The following is a 19,654-nucleotide window of genomic DNA, read 5'->3' as shown; positions in this document are numbered from 1 at the left end:
TCTTTGTTTTTCAAGGGTCGTAAGAGTGAGGCTGAAAAGCTCTTCTTGAAGGCTATTGAGCTGGATCCCACCAAAGGAAACTGTTACATGCATTATGGTGAGTGGTTGATAGCTTTTTTCCACGTCCCCCACATTTACTATTAATGTTGATACGAAATCTAGGTTTTGCTGGTAAAGAACATCTTAAGAGGAGATGGACTTTGTTATTGCAGATTTAGCCTCATGCTATATTCCTACCTTCTCATTCAAATCAGTCCTATTAAAGGGGCTGTGTGTTATATTTTCCTTTAGTAATTTTAATAGGATTTTAACAGGGATGGCATTGCACAGTTGTTTTTTTCAAGTTCAGTGTGGAGTTTAAATGAGATCTCATCAGGAAAGCATCTAGCTCCTTGCCTTATGCATAGTTTATAATAAAACATTTGCTTCTCTTCATTCTAAATGATAATGTATTCCTCACTGAGCATGTCATTTTGAAGTTTTAGAAGTTTACATTTTGACCTCAAAAATCTTACTTTTTGGAAGATATGGATGTACACCAGCCTGTAAATCCCAAATATTGAGGCCGAGGATAAGCTGTAGAGGGTGCAAAGGATGGCTGTCTCATTTCGTTGAGCCTTGGCCTTAATCAGTCTAGAATGAGGTTACATAACAACTCTGTCACACTCTACTTTGTCATTAGTAGTGAGTCATGTGTTTAGTGAGGCGAAGTATATAGCTGGTTTGATATTGTGTAAGATGTGCTTATTTCTGCCAGATTTGCAGTTGGAATTTCTTTTAGGGAGCCAAAATGCATTTACTTTAGCTGATCCCTTGGGGGGAAAAAGTGTTTTTTTTAATCACTGTTGGCTTTGATGTATTAGTAACTATCAAGTAGTAAACTTAAAAGTGGACAGAAATTAAATATAAGGAAATAAAGCTAATATACTAGTAGAATAATTCCGTCTCCTAGCTTCTAGCTAGTAAAAATAAATCAGTGACAGGCTGCAAGTGTAGAAGAATGGAAATAATAAAATAATGGAGATACTCGAACAACCACAAATTCATTTTTTAATTTATGTTATTGTGTGTCTGTGTTTACAAACCTAGGGTTGCAGTGCATTATCTTTCCAGCATTAATGCAGGATGGTACAACTCCTGATTTTGTTTCACAACGCAGTTGTAATGCCATGTTAAAATAGTAGTCAACTAATTTAAGTTTGCTACAGAATTTATTTTTATTTTTATAGGTTTTCCTATATGAAGTACTTCAGGATTTTCTTATGTCTAGTATTTTTGGGTACCTCAACTGTACGTGAAAATAGTTCCATGGTGATTTTCCCTGAGTGCTAAAAGGGCTGCCTGTCATTGCACGTTATAAAATGGAAGTTTGTTTTTTTGTTTTTTTTTTTCACTATCTACTGCCTGCATTTCATTTGCCTCATAATAATTGTACTACTGCATCTTCTAAACTTGTTTCCTATAATATTATAGACTATATTATAGATAGGTTTTTCACAATCAGTTTCTTCAAACCGTATCATTGCTCCATTTGAATTGCAATTTCACTATTTTATTAATTTTAAATGTTGTCCCCCTTATTAATCTGGTTATATCCATCCTCTATCTTATAAAAAAAATTATTGTGAGCTTTACATGACATCACGCTCCTAAAATATTTTTTCCAGTTGTGATAGTAGTGGGTATTTCTCCCATGAGAAATTTTTGGATTTAGTTGAACAGGAAATTCTACAAACTTTTTTTTTTTTTTTTAATTTTTTGAGATGGAATTTCACTCTTGTTGCCCAGGCTGGAGTGCAATGGTGCTATCTCGGCTCACTGCAACCTCCACCTCCTAGGTTCAAGCGATTCTCCTGCCTCAGCCTCCTGAGTAGCTGGTATTACAGACACCCGCCACCATGCCCAGCTAATTTTTTTTTTTTTTTTTTTTTTGTATTTTTAGTAGAGATGGGGTTTCACCATGTTGGCCAGGCTAGTCTTAAAACTCCTGACCTCTGGTGATCCACCTGCCTTGGCCTCCCAAAATTCTGGGGTTAGAGGCATGAGCCACCGCGCCCAGCCTACAAACTTTTTATTTTATACGGTATTTAGAAAGCAGTGATAGCAAATGTCTTTAAATGCATGTGTAAAAACTGATTCTTCTTAGTACCCTTGGATTAAGTATTTTTGACACACATACATTATAAGGAGTATTTTATTTTCTAAAGGAGGAATGACTATATAATTCAATATAATTTTATGAAATATAATGTTAGGTATTTTATGAAATTTTGTAAGTTTCAATATTTTTTCCTACTTTGGAATTGGTAATAGAAAGAACTCAAAATGAGGTTCCAACAAGGAGTAATAGTTAGGGCAAAATAATCTACAAACAGATAGGAAGGCCATAATTGAGTGCATGATATTCTTTGCTCATTGTGCTCAGATTATAAACCATGAAAATTTAAGGGAATCTTAATGATTTTCATTTAGAGGAATCTATTTCAAAGGATTGAATTTTAGAACTGGAACTGTAAAGTTCTGTTAAAATTATATAATATAACCGGTCTGTTGAACAAATAAGTAGATTGAAACCTAGAGAAATGAAATTGACTTGCTCAAGTTAATTACAGGTAACTTTTGGATTCCTTGACTACTGTCATGCTTTTTCTTCCATAAAATATATTCTGAGCTCAGGCACGGTGGCTCATTCCTGCAATCCCAGCACTTTGGGAGGCTGAGGCGGGCAGATCACTAGGTCAGGAGTCAAGAACAGCCTGGCCAACATGGAGAAACCCCATCTCTACTAAAAATGCAAAAACTAGCTGGGCGTGGTGGTGCATGCCTGTAATCCTAGCTACTCAGGAGGCTGAGGCAGGAGAATCACTCGAAGCCGGGAGGCAGAAGTTGAGTGAGCTGAGATCACACCACTGCACTCCAGCCTGGGTGAGACAGCAAGACTCTGTCTCAAAAAAAAAAAAAAAAAAAAAAAAAAGAAAGAAAGAAAAAGAAAGAAAGAAAGAAAGAAAAAAAAAGTGTATATATATATATAAAATATATTCTGTTTTGTTTGGGGTTTTTGTGGTTTTATTTATTTTTTTGTTTCCTTTTTTTTCCCCAAAATATTGGCAAATAGAGACGTAGGTAGATATTTTCAATCAATAGGCCCTGCTGTGCACAGTTTTAGACTCAAATTCATATGTCATGACTTATTTTACAGTTCATGAGAATGTTTTTTAGTAATTTTATTATTTATACAGTGTATCTACTATGTGCAACCTCACTGTTCTGTGTTCAGAAAGAAAGTAATGCTCTATAGGAAATAAACAGGATGATGTCACTTTTAGAAGGTGATGAGTAGGAAGTTGGATACTCCTTGAGACAAGGTAGTCAGATAAAGCATTTTTGAGAATATGATATTTGAAATCTCTATGTTAATCCAACTATTAAAGAGCCAGGTTCATACAGAAGAAAGAGAAAGTTAAAAGGTTTAAGACAATATTAAGCTTGTGTTCACAGCAGAGAAAAAAAAAAGCTAATGTGACTGGAACACATTGAACCAGGTAGGAAAATGGGAGGAAAGGAGGCCACAGAGGAATCAGAGGTAGAGCCCATAGGGACTTGCAGACTGAGCTAAGGAGTTTTGCATTTTATTGTAAGTGTATTGGAAGGGCCCATGTGGAGAAGACAGGACTAGAGAAAGGTCAGAATAGAACAAGGGAAACTCTGTAGATAGTTGTTGCAATGTTTTCATCAAGAGATGATGGTGGTTTGGACTTGGAAGTAGTTGTGGGAATGTAAATATTTATACTGAAATTATATGTTTACTTCCTTTAGAAGATTTTAACGTAAGAGTAGAGATGGTGTGTTTTCCATTTTTGTATCATCAATATATCTACTATATTGCTGTTTATACAGTAATGTACAATGTGTATTGAGCTCAGTGAGGAATATTCTCCATTCTAGAATTGGATCCGGATTACAAAATTGCCTGAAAGGATGTTCTATTTGAATTTTATTTCTTGTTTAAGGAAATACATACGATGATTCTCGTATTAGTTTCTTGCCAACTTGCTGGTTATATATATTCTTAGATTGTTATGCCAACAGATTGAATGAATAATAACACTTCCTCAGCTTAAAAATAAATGTTTAAATGAAATATATGTGTTTTGAGTCTTTTAAAAATGCTTTTGCAAATGCCAATGAAAATGCCAGAGTTTGAGTGAATTTTGTATGGGAAATCCACTCTCTTGTGTGATTTTGTACTTCTGATTTGCTTGTTAGTGAATTTCTAAGTGATTTGGAAAATGTATCTAGTTGGGATTAGACAGAAGGAATTAGGATAGGATTTATATTTGCTGCAGTGGTGATTAGAAGGCAGTGTTTTAAAATGCTATCAGTTACTTGTATTTTTGTATCCACTAGTTTTGTTTGGGGGAAGGGATTGAATTGCAGATTGTCTTTTTTTTTTTTTTCGATTGGCTTGCAAGAAAGAAAGCTAGGCAGGTTTATTCAGTTGGTTCAGTGTGTTGGTTAAAGGTTGTGCTGTGTGGTACCTATAGTCTCTGGGATTCAGATTTCTCATCTGTAAAGTGAAGGATTGACATGGACTCCAGAAATGTTTTCTAATACTCTGATTTCTTGTCGTTTGTAACATATACCCAATTTCTTACAGCTCCTTTTTCAAAATTTTAAGGAATGTGTAGAAAATAGGTTTCAAACTATGGTATTAGTAATAATACAACACTGTGTATTTGTATGTTGTCAAGTATTCCCATGTCCAAGTGAGGCAAATAATATAAAGTCTTTATTGAATTCAGTTTATAAATCTCAAAGGTGAGGATTTGGTGCCTTGGTGTCTCATGTGGGCCTGTAATTCAAGGGATTCTTTGAATTCTCCTGTGGCCTCCAAAAGAATGAAGATCAAGATGAGAAGTCTCTCTTTAAAAATTACTAGAAAAACCATTGTTTCAGATAGAATACATTATGAATTTTTTCTGTAGGTGCATAGTAGTAAATTTGGTGTCGCTTGAAACAATTTAAATCAATGAACTTTTGTTACAAGGTACCTACTGCATATAAATTCTGGCACATGGGGAATTCATGAAATATTAAGGACTGATGTTTGAAAAGTTAAAAGGGAGGAGATTGTAATACTATTGAAAAAAAAGTACTCTTATGTACAACTCAGACAGTTTCTTCTTTTCCTGCCTTCCTATTAACAGTGAGTTTCTAAAAAGCTATGGTCCCATTATATTTGTTATTGATACGGTGACATAGTTCATTTCCAAGGGTTCAGCTGTGTAGTGATGAGTCCTAAACCTCTTACTTGTAACCTCCTGCTCAGTATTAATCCAACACTATACTAGATACAGGGACACAGCAGAGAGTAAGACGAGCTCCAGAGGATCTTACAAACTGGGAAGGAGGTACAAATTGTAAAAATAGTAGTTTAATTAGTTTTTAAAAGTCCATCATTCTTGTTTGTGAGCTCATAGAAAAGTATAGATTTTTTTAAATTATAATTATCTAGATTATTGTTATTTGCCTCTATTGTCAGTTTTAGAATGCTACTATTATACATTTATTAAGCACTTTGTCATCTGTCTTATGTTTTCTTGTCCTAGTCTTTTTTGCTTCATCATCCAACCCCTGTGAGGTAGGAATGAATACTAATTACATTTGACTGAGAAAATGGAAGTTCAGAATTTTTAAGTGACTTCCTATTTCAGAAATGTTCAATGTGTTTAGTGGAGGAAGAACTTGAAAAGTCCAGCCCTTTCAACTTTTAAATCCAGAACTTTCTACTGTTGTTATTATTATACTCTGTTTTTCTCTAGGATGGTGTCCTAGTCCATTTTGCTATAACGGAATACCTGAGACTGGGTAATTGATAAAGAAAAGAGGTTTATTTATGTCTGCAGGCTAGTAAATTCAAGGGCATTGCCTTTGCTTCTGGTGAGGGCTTTTCGCTACCTCATAACTTGGTAGAAGAAGGTCAAAGGGGAAGAAGAGACATGAGAAGACAGAGAACCTGTGGGGCATCCAGGCTTTGTAAGAACTCACTCTCATGGGAACTAATCCATAGTCATAAGAACTAATCCAGTCTCATCAGAGAACTCACTACCACTAAAAGGGCACCAAGCCATTCAGGAGGGGTCCACCCTTATGACCCAGACACCTTCCTGTAGGCCCCATCTACCATCATCACCATATTGAGTATCAAATTTCAACATGAGCTTTGGTAGGAACAGGCAAACCATATCTAAACCATAGCAGATAGTTCATATATTATTTGTTTCACTTTTAAAAGTAGGCTCTGAAGGACAGTGTTAAAATAATAGGAGTGATCTTTCAACACTGAGCACTGAAAGTAGAGGCTTGAAGTATGTAATGAGTTGAATTGGTGAGTGACCTGTGTTACTTTTCATTATTCATAACTAAAGCTAGTTAGAAAATGGTAATGGACTGAGGCTATGTTTTATCCTTTCATTTTTAGTCACTTCAAAAACAGCAAGAGGAATTTTTAAATTAAATAACCAAATAACAATATTGGCTTAATTAAAAATGAAAATAGATTTTGAGTCTTTGCAAAATTACATCGAGATTACAATTATGTTTAATACTTAAGAACAAACCATCTTTTTTTGAAAAATCAATGTTTAGTGTCCCTTTAATGCTCTAAGAAGAGGATCAGCAATTCACAGATACGTAATTAGATTAAGGTTTTTCTAAAGGTTGTTCCAAACTATTTCATTTCTCACTTGTGATTTTTTTATTTCTAAATTCCCTATTATTAAAATGTATCTAATAAATTAATACAATTTAATCTTCATACCTTTGTGTATTTTACATGAGATACTTTCCAAAGCCTTTTATAATTAAACTTGCTCATATCTAAAATGGAAAGAGGAAATTGTTTTTGCTGAAAGCAAAGAATTAGGGAAAAATTAAAGCACTAATGTGTTTCTGAAAAGTAATATGATAAAAAGACAAGCAACAAACTGTTAATGAATAATTTCTGTAAAGGCAAAAAATGAAAGATCAATCTACTTGAGACATGAGAAACTATACAAATACAAAGAAAATAGTACATAAAGAACAAGGGATATGAAAAAATACAATTGGTTTTAAAAGTTAGGTAAACATACAATCTCAATGGAAATCAAAGGAATTCAAATATAAATAATGAATTCCCTCAAGCTGCTCTAACACTTATTCTCAGTAATTCTCTCTTGAGAATATATCTTAAGGAAATAAAGTTTTTTTTAATGTTTAAGATTATCAGCAAAGATAGTAATTGAGCCTTGACTTTGCTGTTTGTTAAAGGTAAAAATGGGAAAGCATGTATCTGAAATACCTGATCTAAGTATCTGAAAAAGGGAGATGGCTAAATGAAGTGGGATTATTTCCATTTGATGAAATTTTATAAATCCTAAATTAAGGTTATGAAGGATACATAATAATGTAACAAACCTGCACGTTATGCACATGTACCCTAGAACTTAAACTATAATAATAAAAAATAATTTAAAAAAAATAATGAGACAACTGCCTATGTTAGGTGAAAAAAGAATAAAAGTTATACATAGAGTATGAATAAATTCTACAAAATAACTGTCATTATAAAGCAAACCAAATTTTTAAAATATCAGAATGTTTAGAATGGATGTATTAGCTTTTTAGACATGCACCCTTTTATTTTCCTTTGTTTGGAAGGCTTAATGTTTTCTATTTTAAATTTTCTATAATGAGCACGTTACTTTTATGAAGGACAAATACTTTAATAAAATATGAAAGAAAAAGCACCTTGTTTTTTGTTTGTTTGTTTGTTTTTGAGATGGGAGTTTCACTCTTCTTGCACAGGCTGGAGTGCAATGGCACGATCTCAGCTCGTTGCAAACTCTGCCCCCCGGGTTCAAGCGATTCTCCAGCCTCAGCTTCCTGAGTAGCTGGGATTATAGGCACCCGCTACCATGCCCAGCTAATTTTTGTATTTTTAATAGAGACGGGGTTTTGCCATGTTTGGCCAGGCTGGTCTCGAACTCCTGACCTCAGGTGATCCACTTGCCTTGGCCTTTCAGAGTACCAGAATTACAGGCATAAGCCATGATACCTGGCCAAGAACAAGCATCTTAATCTATTGTTCAAGTAGATAGCAGGAGAATTATGGTAACCAACCAATTATCCAAAATTACTGACTAGAACTCAACATGTAAACTTCTAAGACGTAAAAATTAAGTAAGAAAGGAATAAAAAGTAGAGAAAGACCACTTGCATGGAGTCTCTATTAAATATAATATTTCCCATTATGAAATCTTCAAATATTATATTTGATGAGTATATTATATATTTGACAAATCTATTATATATAATAGATTTGATGAATTCATAATATAATAGTACATTTGCTGAGTACTTTTGTGGCCTGAGAAATTCACATATAGCATCTTGTTTAATTCCTACAGCGAGATGGGGATGGTACATGACTATGTTTATTTTACAGATGAGGAAAGTGACATCATCAAGCAGTGACTTTGGAGTATATTACCCAAGGTTTCAATGCCAGTTAATAGTAGATAAATTCTTTACAGGGGCATTTGTGCTATACTGCAATGTTATCATCTCTTATGTCAACATATATAATTATGAGACCATGCTAAGATGGTATGATGACATTCTATGGTGATGTTATTTCTCACCCACAAAGTTTGGTTGTAGCTCTTCCAAAACACGAGAAAGAAATGAAACTGTGTTGTAAAGTATACTATAGGATTGCAAAATGCTTCACAATATTAGGATGATTAAATCAATTCAAGTAATATGGTGTGTCCTTACTCCACAGTTATGAAAATTTGTAGAAAAGAAAGAGCTTGGCATCATGCTGGGCACATACGTGCTCATTAATGCTAGTGCTGTTATTACTGAAGCTCAGTGTTTAACAATTACATTCCTGACCAAGCACTGGGTACTTTTCTGCATACTTTTGTCAGTTCCCGAGTCCTGTGAAGAAATAACATTACCCCTTATTTTACGGATATAAGATTTAAGATTCCAAGAGTTTAAGTGGCACTTTGAAGGCCCTAGGACTAGTAAGTTGGCAGAGCAAGAATTTGAGCCTCTTCTGACACCCCAGCTTACAATATGTTTATGGTTTTCCTTGTTCTTTCAAAGATATGCTCTTACTAAATGTGAGCCTTGTGAGTCCCCAGTAGTGACACAGACCCAGAGCCACATTGCTGATATTATGGAGCACTGCTGGTGAAGAGACCCAGGAAGCTCTCATCATTGTGTTCTTGAAGGCCCCAGGGAGGAAGGGCAGCTTGAGAACCTGAAAGGTGCAAAAGGAAAGGAGCTCATGGAGAAGTTAGTAAAAAGAAAAGGAAGAGGCATGGCACCAGACCTCACCCAACATGGTGTTATTTACACTATCTCACTTGTTCCTTCTAATAACTCAGTGAGATTATACCTGTGTGAAAAGTGAAGAAACTGTAACTCAAAACCAAAGAATCAAGACAATAACCAGAGTGGCCTTGCCACAGGGTTTCCAGCCATGACCACAGTGGTGCTTCACCTAGGAAGGTTGGTAAGTCAACTTTTTTCTTTTTTTCTTTTTTTCTTTTTTTCTTTTTCTTTTTTTTTTTTTGAGATGGAGTCTCACTCTGTCACCCAGGCTGGAGTGCAGTGGCGCGATCTCAGCTCACTGCAAGCTCCGCCTCCCGGGTTCACGCCATTCTCCTGCCTCAGTCTCCCAAGTAGCTGGGACTACAGGCACCCGCCACCACACCTGGCTAATTTTTTTGCATTTTTAGTAGAGATGGGGTTTCACCATTAGCCAGGATGGTCTCGATCTCTTGACCTCATGATCCGCCTGGCTCGGCCTCCCAAAGTGCTGGGATTACAGGCATGAGCCACCGCACCAGGCCAATCAACCTTTTATCAATACAAGAATGAATAAAGAAGGGCAGACTAGCCTTTGGTTAGTTTTCAACTTCCCTTTTCTCATCTGTGCCCCCTGTTTTTGTGTATGAAAATAGAATCTACTTAAAAAAAAAAAAAGTGTATAACTAGGTCACGCTTTGCTAAGGAGATGTACAGTTATGTAAAATTAGAGTACTTTCTTTGAATCTCTCTTTTTATAGGACTTTAGAAGCCACAGAGGCAAGATGATAAGAACTTAATTAAGACGTGAATGTAGGGAGTAGACAGTGCAATAGATTTTTAACAGTGACATGAATTTGGAAGAAAGCACACCCAGCCCTACTTGCAGATTATCTCCCTGAGCATGATGTAGCTTGTGCTGCACTTTCTGCTCCTCAGTGTCATAATCTGGAGAGGATAACTATGGCCTAAAGTTCTAAGGATTTATTTACAATTTTATAAAGTAGCACATAATAAATGCTCAGTGAATTGTGACAGTGGGCATTTGTTATTTTAAAATGATAATAAAAATATGCTGGAGAATGATTAAAAATACGAAAAAATTTTTGAATAAGGTGTATAAATAAAGGGACAAATGAAGGGAAGAAGAGATACAGTAAAAACCTAGGATTAAGAAAAAGAGGACTGTATATCTCTTTACATGTAAACAAAAAGATCAGAGAAAGGGAATAATTGCAGGAGGACGGAAGATTATAAATAACCTTACAAATAAGACAGTAGACGTTGTGCTCAACAGTCTAAACAGTTCTTTAAGGGAAAAATAATGGATCGTTTCCATTATTCCATTATTTCCATAAGTACATGCTCACTTAACTGGGTAAATCACAGGGGCTTTTCTCTGTAGCTACAAATCTCAACATGGCTCATCTTGGAGAACTCTGTAATGTCTCTGAAGTGTGTGTTGTGTGAAGATAAATTGAACATACACACACATGTTGGTGGGGCAGGAAGAGAAACAGTTTTTCCAGTCTTACCTATTTTGACTCGGCAAGCGAATCCACTTTGAGATCCTTGTTTGCAATTTATTCTTCTGCCTTAATTAAAACAATTATCTCAAAGCTTGTGTGCCCTGCTATGAACTATTCTGTGTTTTCCTTGGCACATCTTGAAATGGGTATCAGAAAAGCCCATTGAGATGGTGTGCGAGCACAGTGAGAAGATCTGGAGCTCTCCTAGGAAAAGCATGTTTGGGCTCTTTGAGCTCGCTCTCTCCAGTCTCATTACTGCTCTAACTTAGTCTCAGAGGAATGGACTCCTTTCTTTAGTTACTCAGAAAATGTGTTTGAGTCCTCTTGTCTGTCTCATCTCTTTCCTTAAACTCCCTAGTGTAAAAATGCACCCCATCCTATAAATGGTGCTGCTCACCTCTGGGTCTTTGATGAGGTTGTATTCTTCATCTAGTTGCATCCTTCTCTTCCTTTTTAGGTGATAAAACCTTGCCGATAGTTTGAAACCCATTGTGAACTTATTTTCTCTTTTGAAACATACTTGAACCCTGTTGAATCTGTGTATCACTTAAACCTATGATGAAATTGTGTTACCTTCCATTCCTTGTCCCTCCCCTCATTCCTTCTCTCTCCCTTATAGTTTCTTGCCTCCTCCCCAGTCTCCCTTCTTGTTCTTAGCCTGAAGAAATTCCCACACCCTGTCAGACAGTCATCATAACTCCCTCAATGGTTTCCTGGCATTTCATAACCCTTTTGGAAAGAGTCAGGGGAGAAATAAATTCAGTAAAGTTCTTCTAACCTTCCTGACCTCCTTTCCAGTTGAGCGCAGGTCCCTGGCCTTCTGTTTCTCTAATCTTCTTCACACTAGACACCTTCCTTGCCACCTGTCCAAATCAGGACAAATTCCTGGTCTCATGTTCACTTAGGAACAAATCCAGGGCCTCCCAGTCTCACAATAAGCAGCCCAGATTGATCTCTTGGGTATCTTTTCCTTGTTCACCAGGCCACCTGTTTTCTTGGCCGGTAACTGTGGCACATTTATCACATTAGGCCTGTCTCACGAAAACCAGCATTTACTCACTCAGGCTGCCAAGGACATAAAAACACAAAGCAACAAAACGAATAAAGGGAAGGCTAGAGAAATTAGTCTGAGAGTGAAAGCATATTTGAAATGCCATGGTGACTCAGAAAAAGACACTCAGCAAGGCTTCTCTCAGAGAGGCCGAAAAAGAAGAGCCCCTCTATATTTTTAATTATCTCAGACAGAATTAGCATGAACAAACTACCTCTCTTTAGTAGTATCCCCTACCTACAACTAGTCTAACGCCTGACTGCTGCATTATCATCAACCTTCTCTTACCAGGAGTGTTACTACCCTCTTCTAGTAGAAACACCCCATAAATGACTTGCCTCAATTCCCTTTTATGCACTCATCCTGTTACCACTAGATGTGACTAAAACCAGTTAGCCCAATTACTTCCATCTTGGCTTTTCCCCATTTCTAATCATCGGAATCTTTGAAAAAGTCCCCAGGTACAGATAGTTGCTTCCGGGATGCTGGCAGTGTTCTGTTTCATGATCTGGCTGCTGGTTGAACAAAGCCAAACCTAAATTACCTCCATTCAGAAATAGAAATGATGCATTCAGCCTGTGATACCTCACACCTTTTCCAGTTTATGTGAGTTTGGGGGTTAAACTATCTCTGTAATCTCCTCTCTCCTCTAATAAAATGGAACTTCTTCAAGGACAAATATTGTGATTATCTTTGTATGCCCACTGCAAGTACTACCATATTTTGTGTATAGTAGGCACAATATTAATATGGGGGCTATATTAACCCATGAAAGAAACTATCTTCTGTTTTCAGATTATTTCCTCTTCTGTCCCAGTCTGTTGAATTTATGTCACAATACAATACCATATAATACATAGGAGACAGATTGCATAGTTTGAATTGTTCTGAAATTAAAATATCTTTCAAGGTATGATTGATATCTGAATTTTTTGTGTGTGTTCCAAAGGAAATTCAGAGTCCTAATGTCAGGGCCACCACGTTGCTCAAGTCCAGAAAGCACCATTCATAGAAACTTCACTGTGAATGGCACCTTTGGAAAGCATGCATGGCCACTTGCTGCAGCTCTGCCTACAATCACTGCAAAATATGGAAATATGAATAGAAACATTTCTGGTGACAAATGCTGGATAGCTTGCTCTTGAAGATGAGAGCCACATAGAGATATTATTAATATTAGTTGGTTCAGTCCTTTCATTGAACATGGCATTTCTTAAATCCCCAGCGTGTGCCAGTAAGTAAGACAGAAGACCACTGGGATATCTGGGGGAAAAACATTGCAGGTGGAGGGAATAGTGAGTGAAAAGACTCTGAACCAGGAGCCATTTTTCGTCTGATGTATTAATAGGAACAGTAAGAGAGGGTGGGGAAGAACCCATGTTGATCATAGCAAGCTGTGTAGGCCAGTGTAAGGGTTCTCGAATCAGCCGTAGAACAACAATCCGATTTCCATTTTACCAAGATCACTCAGACTGCCATTTTGAGAATACCCTCTAGAAGTATGGGGACTATTTAGGAGGTTATTGCTGCCATCCAGGGTGATGTGGTGGCTTCAGGCAGAATGGTATCAGTAGAGTTCAGATGATTCTGGACACATTTCTATGATCAAATGTCATCTTCTAAGGATAACGACTTTAATGCAAATGTCATTTTATAGTTGTTTTATAAAAAATATTTTTATTTCATTTTGAACATTTTTAAAGCTACATATGAATGATTTTTTTCTAAAGAGAATTGTATGATAACACCTATTAGATTGTTTTAGCCCTTTAGTTGCATTGATCCTCAGTGAATTTTTATAATATTTTAGAAAAAAATGCCAGTCACGATTAATCTAGGGAGTTTATATATAGAATTTTTACAAAGCAGGATTTGAGCCTATGGCTTAAGGCCAGCTTACATTTTTATGGATTTCTACATTGCAGACAGCCTTTTAAATCCAGGAATTAACGAAAGATTGGTCTTCACAAGCTTGTCATATTGAAATGTTGGTAAAAATCTACTAAGCACTTAAAATGGTTCAGCGACAGATTTGTCCAGAGAAGAAATGGTATTACTCTGATGTTGAAACAGTTCAACACAAAACAATTGCTGTTTCCCTTTTCCCACATTAGCCCATGAGGAGACTTTTACGCTCTTTATCTCTGGGTCTCTAGAGAATGCTACCTTATTTTATATCATCTGTTTTGCTCTATTCAAATTACTTTAAAAAATAATTTCTCATCTCATTTTTTTTTCCTTTTTTTCTCCCTGTAATTTGTGATAATTAAGGTGATAATAAGCTTGGGTAAGACAAATTACAACCAAAGAAATAAAGTGTAGTAGCAACAGTACACTCATGAGAACAAAATAAATTTTACTTATGCTGTTTGTGCTTTTTTTATTTGTAATTTGACTCAATTATCAAATACATGGAATGTGTTTGCTGTATATGAAAAAGAAGTGATTTCTCAGAAATCTGTTGTTCTATGTGAAGGATAAAACTTTTACCTTTCCTTATTTTTTTATTTTATTTTTATTTATTTATTTTTTGAGACAGAGTCTAGCTCTGTCGCCCAGACTGGAGTGCAATGGCACAATCTCGGCTCACTGCAACCTTTGCCTCCCGGGTTCAAGTGATTCTTCTGCCTCAGCCTCCTGAGTAGCTGGGATTACAGGCGTGTTCCACCACGCCCAGCTAAGTTTTGTATTTTTAGTAGAGACGGGGGTTTCGAGACCAGGCTGGGCTTGAACTCCTGACCTCATGATCCGCCCACCCCGGCCTCCCAAAGTGCTGGAATTACAAGCATGAGCCACCATGCCTGGCCTACGTTTCCTTATTTTAATGACTTTTAGAAAGGAAACTGATATTCAATGAATATGTCTTATTTATACACATATATCTGTGTATACACATATGTATAAACTAGTCACGTAAGCCCCATGATTGGGGAAGACAGTGCTGTTATAGCTAGTCGCTTATGAATAGGTCTGGAGAGGGTTCTTCCCACACCAACACACCAGGAGTGTCTGGCAACCATCAGGTGATGGTCAGGCAGTTTTTAACTGTTTCTCTAAAGTAATAATTGTTCACAGCTGGCACGAGGGGACGCTGGCTCCTGATAGATAGAAAACACCCGAAAGTGGTGATCAACACCTTCCCGATAAGATCTCAGGAGCTGTGCGAGTGGGGAGAAGTAACACCATCACCCCGGAAGTATGCCAACCTATAAAAGCCTAAGTCAAAACGTCAAGCTGCACACTTGCCTTTCAAGTCACCCACTTAGCCCTCTCCCAAGTGTACTTTCCTTCCTTTTATTACTGTTCTAAAGCTTTTTACTAAACTGGCACTTCTGCTCTAAAACATGCCTCAGTATCTCCTTCTGCCTTATCCCCCTCTGTGGAATTCATTCTTCTGAGAAGGCAAAAACTGAGGTTGCTGTAGACCCATACAGATTTGCCACAATGCCAGATGCAATTGATTACTGGAAGAGGTCAGTCTGCTAGCTAATCCCAGATGTCAGTAGAGTCCAGAGTATGGTGAAAAACATTTGTTTTGTTTTTCACATAAGATACTGATTCGCAAACTGTGGACACTGAACTGGCAGCATCAGCATCACCAGGGAACTTGTTAAAAATGTAAATCTCGGGCGCTATTCCAAACCCACTGAATCTGAAGTTCTGCGGATGCTGCCTTGCTCTCTGTTTTAGTTCAAGCCCTCCAGGTCATTCTTATGTACTCTAAAGCTAGAGACTAATAAAAAAGGTAACCTTGCAGGCCCTGTAGAATCCATCAGTGTAGGTGGACTCCCCAAAGTGCCAGCCTTACTCGAGTTTCTCTTCCTTTAGTCCTGGCTCTACCTTGTAGTATACCTGCACTACCTGAGCCTCATTAGCTGTTCCTATTCACTGGAACTTGGGGCTTGTCTCAGTCTTGATAGGCTTCACAGTAATTTCTTCAGGGAAGAGCACCTGTCTTTCTTGCCATATTTATTACTTCTGCTAGCAGTGATTCAATGCCTGATTGTACGAATAGTTCTGTTCCCAGTAGTAATTAAGATGAGAGAACTGAGATCCACATTCTGCCATATGTGCTATAAGTGGGGTGGCCCCCACTTATATAATTGGGACAATTCTGGTTTCCACCCTTGCTTCAGCATAATTAATACTCCCTTTTACCATTCTAGGTGCTCTATTTAGTTGGCAAATTATATTACAGTGAACCTAAATCATAAGCAATCCTAACACTGTTGGAAACTGGCCTAAGAAGGCGTCACTAAGAAGGAAATGTTTTGGGCATAAACATGAAAGCTGTCTTTTTACAATAGGTAGGCAAGACAGAACTGGAGATTGGGATGGGACAAACTTAGAGGCTGGGAGATCTTGGTGGCTGTAAGTTCCAGACAAAGATGGGAAGCAGCAGGTTCCACTATGGGAAGCCCAATTAACAGTTTGAAGGGGCTAGTGTCTGGTGGAAGTAGTAATAGATAAACGGTATCTACTAGTACTACTACTAGTAATAGATAAATGATGGGAGAGGGGTGATGTGAGGTAAAGTCTTCCAGAAGGGGCAAGGGAAAATTTTCTTATTGTTGCCCCAATAACATATCACTTTAGGTTCTTGGAGTAGTTCTTAGGAAGAAACCTACTATTTGTTTCCCTGTACAAACAGTTCCCTGTACAAACACAAGTTCTATGTATTCGAAATGTTTATTGCTCTATTTTTCATCAATTCTTGGCTATATTTCAATGTAATGTAGCAGAATAATAATTTACCTTCACCTTTGTTTGAAATATTAAAATTCAGTTTAAAAAATACCAGCCAGATGATTCAGATTCCATAATATCCTGTGCCTTTATCACATAGCATAACACTAATGTGGGACAATTGAGATTTGTGGCCTGTCGAGAACAGAATAGAGGAAAATATCCAGATACCTAACTGATGTGTTGTGATATTGTTTTTCTGAATATTAATATGGTAAATGAATTTTGCAGTTATAAAACGATCATATGGAAATTTTTTTCTGTCACCATTTACCGTACTAAACATTATATGTTCCATGTAGTTTTTGGAAATTGTTTACAAAGCACATGTTGCATGGCAAAGCTAATTTAAAGCATAAAGAAATATTATTAAACGATGATAAAAAGTTAGTTTGATTTTACAAAATTAATGAGGTTTCCTTTTTTTGTTGTTGAACAGCAAAGATGCATTTGGCGTTGCTAAAGCTTCAAAGGCTTTGCCCTGGACATTGCTTGTAAAGGGATCCCTTGTTATGGATATCATTACCTTCACCATATAGATGACTTGTCACTATCCTTCTTTCTTTCCATATGTACAAAATAGATACCATGTTCTTTTTCTTTTTTAACCAGAACTAATCTTCTGTTCTCTCTACAGTCTAATGAATTTCAAGAAAATAACCTTCATTATTCAATTAATTGTTACATTTTTCTAACTATTAATATAGATTACATTTCAGAGTTAATAGCTGCCTGTAAAGGAAAAGAACAGTTAATAATTTCCTACATTATCCTTTGTTTAAATACCACCTAAATAATGTATTTATTAATGCATTTGCTTAGTTCAATATTATGTTTTGAATAAAAGTAGTCGTTAATATTGTGTTTTAATTTAAAAAGCAGCCTATAATAACTACAGCTATCTGAAGGATACGGTTAGCCTGGCAACCTTTATGAAGCTATATATGAGGAGATAATAATATTTCAGTATGCCACAGATTATCTGATTCTTATTTTACTGATATACAAAAAAGCACCATATATTTAAATTTCATTTCATATCTGTATCTGTAGAGTTAGCATACACAGTTATTTCATAAATAATGTGTTTTTTATTTATACATGTAACTTATTTATAATTCTGTTTCCTTAATTTTCTAACCCAAGAATTAATGTTTATTTGTTCTGGGAGATAAGAAAGGCACAGAATGTTAGGTGACAAACTAAGAAAGTGATGTGAAACTTTTTGTAGAAATAGCTGAGTGATCTCCAAGTCCTAGTCTTAAAATTTTGTCACTTGCTTTTGAAAAAAAACAAAAAGTCTTTATAATCATAGGCTTACCTTTACTCATCGTTGTTTACTAATTGAAATTTAGACATATTTAAATGTAAGCAGTGGCATTTATTTATGAATGAATGAGTGAATGAATGAATGAATGAATGAATGACAGGGTCTCACTCTGTCTCCGAGGCTGGCGTGCAGTGGTGCAGTCTCGGCTCACTGCAACCTCCGCCTTGTGGGTTCAAGCAATTCTCCTGCCTCGAACTCCCTAGTAGCTGGGATTACAGGCACCCACGACTGCGCCTGGCTAATTTTTGTATTTTTAGTAGAGACTGGCTTTCACATGTTGGCCACTCTGGTCTCGAACTACAGACCTCAGGTGATCCACCTGCCTTGGCCTCCCAAAGTGCTGGGATTACAGGCGTGAGCCACCACACCCGGCCGGCTATGGTTTATTATAAATCCTTAAAATAGGGGTAATTCTTTTTTATTTAAGAAATGGTCTTTTGGGGTAGAAGGCAATTTGTAACATTCATTAAATAAACAGTAAATAATGGGCTTTTTAGCCACCAGAGAGCATTTAGCATTTTTATTTTTTTATTTTTGTTTTTATCTTTCCCTTTTATTTTAGGTTCACATACAGATTACACATGCATGGTACACGTGTGGGATACATGTGCAGGTTTGCTATGTGGGTAAATACATAGGGCTCGGTGGACAGATTATTTCATCACTCTAATAATAAGTACAGTACCGAAGGGGCAGTTTTTTGATCTCCCCTCTCCCAACCTGCTCCCTCAAGTAGCTCCTTATCTCCATTGTTCCTTTTTTTGTGTCCTCAATGTTTAGCTCCCACTTATAAGTGAGAACATGGTGATGTTTGGTTTTCTGTTCCTGTGTTAGTTTGCTTCATATTATGGCTTCCAGCTCCAGCCAGGTTACTGCAGAGGACATGATCTCATTCTTTTTTGTGGCTGCATAGTATTCCATGGTGTGTGTGTACCGCATTTTCTTTATCCAGTCTACCATTGATGAGCATTTAGGTTAATTCCATGTCTTTGCTATTGTGAATACTGTTAACAATGAACATATACATGCATGTGTCTATGGTAGAATGATTTCTATTCTTTTGAGTATGTACACAATGATGGGATTGGTGGGTAAAATGGTAATTCTGTTTTAAGTTCTTCGAGAAATCAGCATACTGCTTTCCACAGAAGCTGAACTAGTTTATATTCCCACCAGTAGTGTATGAGCCTTTCCTTTTCTCTGCAACCTTGCCAGCATCTGTTATTCTTTGACTTTTTAATAATAGCCATTCTGACTGGTGTGAGATCGTATCTCATTGTGGTTTTGATTTACATTTCTCTAATGATTAGGGATATTGAGCCTTTTTTCACATGCTTGTTGGCTGTGTATATGTCTTCCTGACATTTTTGAAGTTTTATGTTTCTGTCTGCAGCTCAGAACTTACTAATCATTTTTATAACTATTTTTAGTACTTTTAAATTCTTGAACTTTAAACAAACATGAAACCTCAAACAGGAAGAGATAGTAATTAGACAACAACTTGAAAAACCTGGCAACTATATAGATGGCTTCAGCATATGTTTATCATCCTTTAATTTGGTTTTTATTTGAATAGCATTAGTACTGTTACTGTTCAATCTCGATTTAAAAAGTGGCCTGTTGTCTCTGTCTGTA

The 19,654-nt window shown here is 36.5% G+C and overlaps 1 protein-coding gene across 1 annotated transcript in view; it reads left to right on the top strand.

Moving 5' to 3' along the window:
* The window catches only part of TMTC2 (transmembrane and tetratricopeptide repeat containing 2), a 489,459-nt gene that overhangs the window by 384,096 nt on the left and 85,709 nt on the right, over positions 1-19,654 (top strand). Inside the window, exon 9 of the mRNA XM_011988660.1 lies at positions 16-97. Coding sequence (XP_011844050.1) covers positions 16-97 — 82 coding nt within the window. The remainder of the gene's footprint in view (positions 1-15; positions 98-19,654) is intronic.

The sequence above is a fragment of the Mandrillus leucophaeus genome, unplaced genomic scaffold, assembly GCF_000951045.1.
Source record: "Mandrillus leucophaeus isolate KB7577 unplaced genomic scaffold, Mleu.le_1.0 Scaffold334, whole genome shotgun sequence".
Lineage (NCBI taxonomy): Eukaryota > Metazoa > Chordata > Mammalia > Primates > Cercopithecidae > Mandrillus > Mandrillus leucophaeus.
The sequence above is the reverse complement of the archived record's forward strand: the minus strand, read 5'-3'. Positions and strand labels throughout refer to the sequence as shown.